Source organism: Suricata suricatta, chromosome 5 (assembly GCF_006229205.1).
Source record: "Suricata suricatta isolate VVHF042 chromosome 5, meerkat_22Aug2017_6uvM2_HiC, whole genome shotgun sequence".
NCBI classification, from domain to species: Eukaryota; Metazoa; Chordata; class Mammalia; order Carnivora; family Herpestidae; genus Suricata; species Suricata suricatta.
This window is the reverse complement of record NC_043704.1, coordinates 143791945-143803268: the sequence shown is the minus strand read 5'-3', so window position 1 is coordinate 143803268 and position 11324 is coordinate 143791945. Positions and strand designations below refer to the sequence as shown.

General features: G+C 38.3%; 1 protein-coding gene across 1 annotated transcript in view; it reads right to left on the bottom strand.

Moving 5' to 3' along the window:
* Positions 1–2598: 2598 nt before the first annotated feature.
* Positions 2599–11324, bottom strand: part of STT3B (STT3 oligosaccharyltransferase complex catalytic subunit B) — a 59560-nt gene continuing 50834 nt past the window's right edge. The window contains exons 14-15 of the mRNA XM_029940383.1: positions 7265–7477; positions 2599–4194 (exon numbers count right to left, since the gene is read on the bottom strand). Coding sequence (XP_029796243.1) covers positions 4114–4194; positions 7265–7477 — 294 coding nt within the window. The 3' untranslated portion in view covers positions 2599–4113. The remainder of the gene's footprint in view (positions 4195–7264; positions 7478–11324) is intronic.

The window sequence follows — 11324 nt, the reverse complement described above, 5'->3', positions numbered from 1 at the left end:
TTTGGTCAGACCTGCGTCCTAGGACAGGCCGGTGATTGGGTAAGGGCAGGAGGAAACTTCAGCTCTGGAGACTGGTGCTGTTCTGGTCTATTGACCTGGGTTGTGGTTACACAGTTGCTTGTTTGGTGGTAATTCACTAAGGTGTACCGTTTTGTGTTCTGTTACGTTTCACAATAACAAATTTACTTTAAAAGAAAATTTGACAGATTTCTTTAGGGAATGCTCTGTCTCAATTTCCTGACATCTCAATTGCAGGCTACTCTTGAGCTCTCCATTTATCCACTGCTCCACCTACCTTAATTGAGGATTATGAGAAGCAAGGTGCATGTCTGACAAAACTCACATCAAGAAGCAGCAGTTCTAGCAAGATGAAGACCATTCCAGAGACTGGTTGCACAATGTACTCAAAGTACTTAACTGTACATTTAAAAAAAAAATTTTTTTTTTTTACATCTTATTTATTTTTGAGAGTGTGAATTGGAGAGGGAGAGAGAAAGAGACACAGAATCTGAAGTAGGCTCCAGGCTCTGAGCTAGTGAAAGGACACAGGTCTGACCAAACTGACTCCATGACAGGCTTTAAGTTTCCCCTCTGACCTTAAAGGCCTAAGTTTCAGTTTTCTGGAAACTATCAGGCAGTTAGTTACACATTGTCCAAGGCAGGAGAGACCACCTTTGTCAACACCCAATCAGAAAAGGCCAGCAACCACCCTCCACATTCCTAAGGGTGAGGCCTGTAGATAGAAACTATAGATAGGACTCTGTTGCCTAATGTTAAAGTTAACCCGCTAGTCACCAAACAAGACCCTGGGCTCACTCTGTAATTGGTTAACTTCAAAACTACTCTATTGTGATTGGGTCCCACCAAAAGTAACGAACATTCTGGACAATATGTATGGTTAAAATTGCTGCCAATACTGTTATGCGGTAATGATTGGATCACTGTACCTGTGTCACAATTTCTTGTAACTCCCCCTTCCCAAACCCCATAAAAACCCTGCTCAGCCCTTGTTCAGGGCTCTCAGCATGGATCCACTGCGTTGGTGAAATCTGAGAGACCGAGCTTAAGCCTGGCAAGCTTAAGCCCGTAATAAAACGCCCTTTGCTTTTGCATGTGTGACTCGGTCTCCCTGGTGGTCTCTGGTCTTTGGGGACGATATTACAATCTAGGCATAACACTAGCGGTCCGTACAGAGCCCAACATGGGGCTCGAACCCACGAACCGTAAGATCATGACCAGAGTCAAAGTCAGATGCTCAACCGACCCACCCAGGTGCCCCTGAACTGTACATTTAAAAACGTACAGATGTAACGCAGTAAATTTTGTTAAATATTTTTTTCACAAATAAAACTTTAAAAAAATGCAGTAACTCCAAATTTCATCTTAAGGCCCCTTCAGATAGGAAAGCAGTAATGCTCTCTCTGGAAGATGCTGTTACACTATCTGGTCCTCTGGCCTCTTGCTCATGGCTTAGGGACTCAAAGGAAGTAAAACTGCAAATGCAAACTTGAGTAGGTAATAATGTTAAGTTTGAAAACTGAATTTTTATCTTTGGATTTGCCACCCCACTGCCTTATCTATACCCAGAAGCACTCAGCTTTGTTCAATTCTAAATTGTGGAACAAAAATAAAAACTTTTATAGCCTAAAACTTCAAGGCTATGATCCCTTTAATATCTCCCTCTGTGATATCTGGTGTTAGTGATCAGACGTGAACTCAGATATCTAAAGACTGTTATGAGCCAATTATTGAATATGCCAGTGTGTTTAAACTACTGTAATTTCACTTTTGTGCTATAATAAAACCACCAATGGGGTTGCAGTGTGGTGTTTTACTGAGCCAAAATGGTGTTCCCTAAAACGGAGAAAGGTGGAAGATCGTCATTCTTGCTCTGAGAAGATTTTACAATGAAGACTGTTTAAATAAGATCTATTCTTGTTTAAATGGAGAGAAAGTTCTCACTTGGTTACAGATCTTCCCCACACTCCACTCATTAAAGTCAAAATCAGATTTGAATTCTGGAACAGAAAGAAGGAAAAATAAAATAGTAGATCTAGCACTTTTTTCTCCAACACTCCCCCCACCCCAATCTGTGGGGGAAACAAGACGCCCAGTGCGTGCCTAAACATGCGGGCAGTCCCCGACCCTGTGTATTGTGTTTTCCTACACATACATATCTATAATAAAGTTCTGTTTATAAATTAGGTACAGCGATTATCAACAAAATTATAAATTATGTAATAAAAGTTTATGTATGTGAATGTGGTCTCTCTCCTTCTCTCAAAACATCTTATTGTACTGTAGTCACCACTCTTGTGATGATGTGAGATAATAAAGATGACGTGAGGTGAATGACGCAGGTGCTGTGAGGTGTGTTAGACTACGAGTGACCTTCTGAAGATGCATCATGAGGAGGCTCATCTGCTCCCGGATCACAGCTGACCATCGGAAGCAAACTGAGGGAAGCAAAGCCACAAAGGAGGGAGGCCCGCTGTACGCACGTTCTCTAAAACCTTTGTAAACGTGAACAAGGAAGGAATTACGTGGTCGGTACTCTGAAACTCCTTTCAAAAATAAAATTTTTGTAAAAGACAACACTTAACACAAAATTTGAATTAACTTTATTTCCCCTACAGTCAACAACTTCTCTGCATTGAATCTTAAAGCAACAAAGTAAGATAAAATCCCCCAAATGACAAGGTATCAGAAATCCGGATTTAGTTACACTTTATTTGTGAAAATGTTCAGCCATTTTATTGGTCTGTAAAAGAACCATCATCTGGGTCAAAAATGAATTCTATAAATCAAAGTATATTCTACACTTTGGAAAAGAAAATCAGCAGTAACATTCTCACTGAATATTGTAAATTACACTTTTCTTCATAAAAGGTACATACTATTCTGCACTTTTCCACCAAAAGCAGTGGTAAGTTATGCTTGTTTATATAAAAAAAAGTTATATCCTGTGGCAGGAAAAACCCTTTCTCTTTCACTTTTACTAAACAACTGGAGAAAATTTTCAAGTCTATATAAAGTTGCCTATAAGCTGGAAAATGAACATGTTCAATCTCCATTTATACTTTAGTGCATTTTTTGACAATTGTCACATTTTTCATAAAAGAAAATGCAGATAGCATTAAAGAGTGTTTCATCAAATGCTTCAGGAATTTAAAAAAAACAAACATGGAACAGAGGATAAAATTATGGTGACGGATGAAACTATCAGAAAATGAGAGAAATCCAGGCAAAGTTTATAAATCCTTTGTCATTTTGAGAGTCACAGAAAAGGAACTTTGGATACCTGTCCACTTTAAGGGTTTCTCCCCTCAATCGTTTGCATGTAAACATAATGCTCATCTCAGTGACGCCACCCCTCCTGGTGAGAAGCCACCCGTGCAGCTGTCGCGCTTGCGAGGGACAGAAATCTAGCCCTTGAAGGAACGCCACAGGGGACCCGCTCTGCAAGTACCTGGTGGAGACGGCCGCCGGCGGCAGCGGTGACGAGTCAGCGTAAATACTGAGGCCCCTCTTTGAAACAGCAGCTTCTTAGAGCAAAGAGTAAGCAACAGAAAATGTACATTTGATGAAACACTTTGCACTGGAGAAACATGAAAATAAATATAGTTCAAGAAGTATAATTACTTTTCTAATACCTCTTTCTCAGACCTGTACTAGTTTACTGGTTCAAGAAAATCACATCACATTTTGTCATTTGTAGTTTACATATTGCTATTTGGGTAATTCAAATATAATGTAGGTCTTGTAAAAAATAAGAACATTGACAAGTATGCATGTGCCAGGGACCAAATTAGAGGGTTCTTTGGTGCAATTAGTCCAAATTCTCAGATTTGAAGGATAATATGTACCAATAAAAAAAACCTGCTGTTAGACATTTACAGCAGTGCTCTGTCTTGCTTCACATTATAAATAGAAAATAGTTGTTCTCAATAAGCCAATTTTATTTTTTAAATCAGGCATTGCCAGAAAATTCTGTACATTAATCTGGACCAGTGATGGTTCTGTACCCTCTGTTGTGAAACATGACATGAGCTAAAGGCAAAGACCGGTTCTCACAAGGACAACTGCTTCAAGTTAGGAACCTGAACAGTGCATTTAAACAGTCTTCTTAGATATCTTCTTGCCTTTCTTAAAAACTAGTTTATTTTTAATGTAGCCACGCTTCCTTTTTGTAGTCTAAAAAAGAAAACAGAACATGTGGTATTAGTGCAGGTTTCTCACAGAATAATATATACACGTATGGTTTACGGCACTGTGATGAAGATTGTCTTAATAAGCCCTTAAGAGTCCTTCTTATGGCTGGCTTCCTCGAGCTTTCAATAAGCACCAGTAACAGTTCTATGCGAAGTATGCAGAGAGACCCACGGTCAATTGTACTAGGTTCCAGTGTTAACATGAAAGCACCACCACCGTATTCCTCATACGCACAGCATACATTCCTCACCATCAGGTGTATGCACCCCTACCTCCCCTCTCAAACACTAAATGCTTAGCTGTAATAATTACATTTTCAGGCATGATAGAATATGTAACACTAGACTGAGGAATCAGGAAATGTTAACGCTACTCCTGGGTTAGCCTCCAAGAGTTAGCTGTGTATCAGAAATCAAATTAACTGAGTAAGTTTTGTTACGTGTAAAATGAGGATGATTGTACCTCTTTACAAAGATGAAAGAGAAAATTACTTGGCACATCCTCCCAATTTAGGCAGAAAAAGAACAACTTAAAAATGAAAAACAAAAACCAAACACCAAGGGGGGAAACAAGCTGTAACATTCCTTGAGTTTCCAGATCTTTAAAAAATAACTTTTGTAAATATTTCAGGAACCCACGAAAATACTTTCAACAGATATTTTCTGGTGTAAGAAATCACTTAATGTGGTGGTAGAACTTACTGCAAAAATTTAGAAGGTAAATCATAAAGACACATGGGTCTGCCACTCTGACATATCCACTAAGAAAGAAAAAAAGTGAGTAATTTCCGCAAACAAGTAATTTAAAGAACTGAGTTAGAAAAGGCTGGAGACTTGACTTCAATTCAATTCAATTTTCTTATTTACTTATTTATTTTTGAGAGAGAAATAGAGACCATGCATGCACGTGTGGGGTGCAGTGCAGAGAGAGAGGAAGACAGGATCTGAAGCAGGCTCCACACTGTTGGCATAGAGCCCAATGTGGGGCTTCAACTCCGGAACCGTGTGATCATGACCTGAGCTGAAGCTGGACACTTAACCAACAGAGCCACACAGGCGCCCCGAGTTTTCACATTTAAATACAACTCCTGGAGGTGGTTTCATACATTGTGTAATTTATGATGTATTTATGATGTCAGTTTGGAATAATTTATAATTTTTTCTAACAGGCACAAGAATACAAGGTAAAATGCAGTCCCTTAAGGTTAGAAAAATTAGCCACTGCTAACTTGTCCATAGCTTAAGTTACCTTATTATTATAAAGGCAAAAGTAAAAAAATTCAGAGGGCATAATTTTAAAAATGTGAAACCAGGTCAAGGAATTAATTTCCTTATCATCATTACCTGGTATCTAACTATTACTCTGGTATCGAACATGAACCCTTTTCTGTAAGATCTTGTAAAACGCCCCACGTCTGTGTGAGTCTGTACCTAGACCCTCAGTGAACTGTGCCGCGAAGTCCTCTCCAGCCCTGTAATACAATCTGAGGGCCTCAGCCATGTGAGCTTTATAGCGGCAGGAAAAGTTCCCAAGTGACTACTACACCCATACTGCCACGGCCCTTTGAAAGTAAAAACTGGGGTGGGGAGAATAACGCAAATATTCCTCTAGTGCTAGTATAAAACAGGACATAAAGCCACGGAAACCCAAAGGTCAAAATCCATGTTGTTGGCTACTAGAATGTATGTTTTGGGCACACAAGGCAGACTAATGTTTATTCATCCATTCATTTGCTGTTTGGGGGGAAATGACGGGGAGACAAGGAAGGTCAGAATAAGGAAATTGACTATCATCAGAGAGCAATTTCAATGGCCTTGTTTCTCAGAAAAGGCAGACCGTAACTGGGTTTAGAGGTCTCAGGAGTAACTGCCTGAAGACTAGCAGCATTCGCTCTGAGTTCTGCACTGACGTGACGCACCAGTTTCTCCTACCACATGACTATAAAAACCCAGATCATTTGTCATTTGATGTACAAAAAAAGACAGCGAAAGGCTCTGATATGAATAGCACAATGCATGTCAGCTCCCTGTAATATATTTAAATATATCAATCTATATATAGTGATCTATATCTGACAGAAAGTACTAATTTAAAAAGTTTCTATTTATAGATCATACAGCTAATACTCAGCACTCTTATAGCACACACTGAAATAATCTGTACTTTGAATATATTTTAGCCTATTTTAAGTAATACAAAGGGAGAGACAATTGCTTTAAAGATTACAAAAAAAACTACTGAACAATGTAAACTAAACCTAAGCATTTTTCAAGACTTATGGCTGAAATGAGTCTAATAACTACTATTATAAGCGTAGCTCCTTAAAATACAACCTTAATATTTTACTTGACTGCTCATTATTTCCCATCTCCCATAGAGAGCAACCTAGTAAATACTCATTTTTAGTGCCTTTTATAGCAAAGATTAGATCTATTTGGCTTAAGTGAGCAATAATGACCTTCAGTAAAATATTTCATATCTTATTAAATATTACTTACAAAGGGATTATAATAGCCTCATCATAATTCCTGCCTACAAGCTTTGTCATGATAATTACATTTAAAAATAATTATCTTAAGACAAATGACTTTTTTTAAAAATTCGGCACTTGATCAATTCAAACTTATTTTTCAGTCAATGAACAAGAATATACTAAGAATGGGATAAGAAAATGCAATATAAATTAGCTTTAACCAAAAGATAAACCAATCACAACTGTATTACTTAGGTGACTGGCATTTTTACTTTCATAAAGTGTAGAAAGTGATGGCCACAGACCGATCTTACTTTCACGTGAGTCTTACTAACTGGAATTACCCAAGCTAACAGCGAGAATGCCTTTGAAAAACTCAGCTCAGTTTACTAATAACCGCGATGCTGTCCTAAAGGCTGCTGCTTGAAATATCTCAAGCACTCTGCTCAAAAGGAATGGCCTCAGTAGGCTTGACACTTACTTTGTAGATAAACCACAGTCCACAGAGATCTAGCAAATTAAAATTTATCAGCAATTTTTAGCAATTGTTTTTCAGTAATGACTTCCCTTCGCACCCACCTTCTTTGACAAATACTTCTGTTTTGGGAAAATGTTGGTGACTCGAGGTTTGTGGTCTAGCGTCTCCCTGTTATCAGGTGCTTTCACTTTATATATCCTCACAAGCCAATGTTCTGATGTAAACGCTTCCTCCAAATGTTTGAATTTAATGTCCTTGTTTCCAATCTCAGCATTACGTGTTCGATCAAAACCTGGGGGTGTACGGAAATCCAGCTGCAAAAGTGACATCAGGATGGGATATTAACCACACTGGAAAACATTCAGATAATAAGTGTTTTAATCAGAGTGAAACTCTCTCCCTTTAAACTAGGAAAACAGAATCAGAGTAGTATAACACTTCTCATATGGTGCTAACTAGAAGAAATCAGGAGAAGAGAAATCAAATACAGCAGAATTAGAAGTGCACTGAACCCTTAGACTAGATGAGCAGCCTACAAGCATTAAAAACACCCAACACAGCCACACGAGATCCATCCAAGCCCTTTTTATAGGTTTGTAGAGAAACACACAGAAGGGACTTCTTTTCTGCTTCAGGGCCTTGCACTGATCAATTCTCTTGGCCTGAAAGTTCTTCATTCAGCTCTTCCGCTAGGCTGACTCCTTTCTATCCTTTGGTCTCAGCCCAAACACCATGTATTCAGAGAAATTTTTTCTTGAAATTGGTGGTTGAGAAGTCTCCTCCATTATTTCCGTATCTTTTACTCGAATAGCAGTCACTGCCAAGTTTTATATTTATTTTTAAAGTTACCTGTACCCTCTACCAGGATGTAAACTGCATGAAGACTTTATCTTATTCAGAGTGTGGCTTTATCTCCCCAGTGTTATTTGTTAAATAAATTAACAAGTAAGCAGGAATATTACATCCAGAAAGTGGGAACTTGATATAAAGAAGTTAGAAAGGCCAAACCACAGGAGGATTTATGAGGAAAGAGAAGAGGAAAAAATGAGAGGAGAGAAGATTTTAAGAAATTCTCAGACTAGGTTTATGTTCACACAGAGCATAAGCAAACCCAACATTAAAACAAAATAAACTCTAATAGGGGAATAGCTTGTTGTATAGCTATACATAAATAGAAAAACTATAATCATATCTTAAACATTTATTATCCTTGACTAGGGAAGGATTCAAAACAAATGCATGCTAGAAGCATGGCTCAAAATTATTAATAACTTAAAGGACATAAAAAGTCCTTTAATGCTATCATTAATGACCAGAGAAAGTCATCTTTGACCTATTTGCTGAAGTAACAGGTTATTATGATTTAAGTGGTTCTTTCTAATGAGTGTAGAGACCAAGCAGTTGCTTTAAAAAAAAAAAAATCAAAACACAAACAAAACCCTAAATCTAGTAGTAAAATCGTTGTCTACTTTTTCAAAGCCACCTACAGAACATGGAGAACATCAGCACTGGTGCTGTGACAGCGCTGTACAGTGGCAGATGGTGGCTACACTTGTGAGTATGACGACTAAACCTGTGGAATCACTATCTTGTACACCTGAAACTAATGTAACACTGTGCTGCCAACCATACTTAAAAAACAATGGAAAAACAAAAAACCACTTATAGAGTAATTCTTTTTTTATTTTTTATTTATTGTCAAGTGGTTACCATATGATACCCAGTGCTCATTCCAACAAGTGCCCTCCTTCATGCCTATCACCTCTTTTCCCCTCTCCTCCTCCCCCATCAACCCTCAGGTTGTTCTCAGTATTTAATCTCTTATGGTTTGCCTCCCTTCCTCTCCTTATCTATTTTTTCCCCTTCCTCTTTCTCTGTTAAGTTTCTCTTGTTCACATGAGTGAAAACATATGGCATCTGTCCTCCTCTGCCTGACTTATTTCACTTAGCATGACACCCTCAAGTTCCATCCACATTGCTACAAATAGCCAGATTTCATTCTTTCTCATTGCCATGTAGTATTCCATTGAATATATAAATGCAAATTCTTAATCCATTCATCAGTTGATGGGCATTAGTCTCTTCCATGATTTGGCTTTTATTGACAGTGCTGCTATGAACACTGTATCCTAGTATCAGCACTTCTGTATCCCTTTGGTAAATTCCTAGCAGTTCTATTGCTAGGTATATAGGGGAGTTCTATTGTTAATTTTTTGAGGAATCTCGACTGCACCAGTTTACATTCCCAGCAACAGTGTAGGAGGGTGCCCATTTCTCCACGTCCTCGCCAGCATCTATAGTCTCTTGATTTGTTCATTTTAGCCACTCTGACTGGCGTGAGGTGATATCACAGTACGATTTTGATTTGTATTTCCCTGATGATGAGTGACGCTGAGCATCTTTCCATGTGTCTGTTGGCTATCTGGATGTCCTCTTTGGAGAAGTGTCTGTTTATGTGTTCTGCCCATTTCTTCACTGGATTATTCATTTTTCAGGTATGGAATTTAGTGAGTTCACTGTAGATTTTGGATACTAGCCCTTTATCTGATATGTCATTTGCAACTATCTTTTCCCATTCTATAAGTTGTCTATTAGTTTTGATTGTTTCCTTCGCATTGCAGAAGCTTTTTTTCTTGATCAGGTCCCAATAGTTCATTTTTGCTCTTGATTCTCTTGCCTTGGGAGATGTGTCGGGTAAGAAATTAAAGAGGTTGAGGTCAAGGAGGTTGTTTCCTACTTTCTCCTTGAGGGTTTTGATGGTTTCCTGTCTCACATTCAGGTCCCTCAGCCATTTTGAGTTTATTTTTGTGTACTGTGTAAGAAAGTGGTCTAGTTTCATTCTTCTGCATGTTGCTGTCCAGTTCTCCCAGCACCACCTGCTAAAGAGGCAGTCTTTTTTCCATTGGATACTCTTTCCTGCTTTGTCAAAGATTAACTGGCCATACATGTGTGGGTCCCATTCTGGGTTCTCTATTCTATCCCATTGGTCTATGTGTCTGTTTTTGTGCCAATACCATACTGTCTCGATGATGACAGCTTTGTAGTAGATCTAATGTCTGGAATTGTGATGCCTCCCATTTTGGTTTTCTTCTTCAATATGACTTTGGCTATTTGGGTCTTTTGTGGTTCCATACAAATTTTAAGATAATTTGTTCTAGCTTTTAGAAGAATACTGGTGCAATTTTGATTGGGATTGCATTGAATGTGTTTGGGCAGTAGTGACATTTTAACAATATTTTTTCTTCTGATCCATGAGCATGGCTTGTTTTTCCATTTCTTTGTATCTTCTTCAATATCCAATATTCAATATTCAATAGGATTTCTATAGTTTTCATCATACAGAAATTTTACATCTTTGGTTTGGTTTATTCCTAGGTATTTTATGGTTTTTTGTGCAACTGTGAATGGAATCAGTTTCTTGGTTTCTGTCTGTTGCTTCATTATTGGTGTATAAAAATGCAACCGATTTCTGTACACTGATTTTGTACCCTCCAACTCTGAATTCATGGATCAGTTCTAGTAGGATTCTGGTGGAGTTTGTTGGGTTTTCCATGTAGGGTATCCAGTCATCTGCGAAAAGTGAAAGTTTGACTTCATCTTTGCCAATTCTGATGCCTTTTATTTCCTTTTGTTGTCTGATTGCTGATGCTAGGACTTCCAGCATTACATTAAACAATAGTGGTGAGAGTGGACATCCCTGTCCTGTTCCTGATCTCAGGGGAAAAGCTCTCAGTTTTTCCCCATTGAAGATGATATTAGCTGTGGGCTTTTCATAAATGGCTTTTATGATGTTGAAGTATGTTCTTTCTATCCTGACTTTCTCGAGGGTCTTTATTAAGACAGGATGCTGTATTTTGTCAAATGCTTCTTCTGCATCTATTGACAGGATCATATGTGTTTTGTCTTTTCTTTTGTTAAGGTGATGTATCACACTGATGAATTTGCCAATTTTGAGCCATCCCTGTAACCCAGGAATGAATCCCACTTGATCATGGTGAATAATTCTTTTTATATGCTGTTGAATTTGATTTGCTAGCGTCTTGTTAAGGATTTCTGCATTCTTATTCATCAAGGATATTGGCCTGTAGTTCTCTTTTTTGCTGGGTCACTGTTTGGTTTGGGAATCAGAGTGATGCTGGCTTCGTAGAATGAGTACAGAAG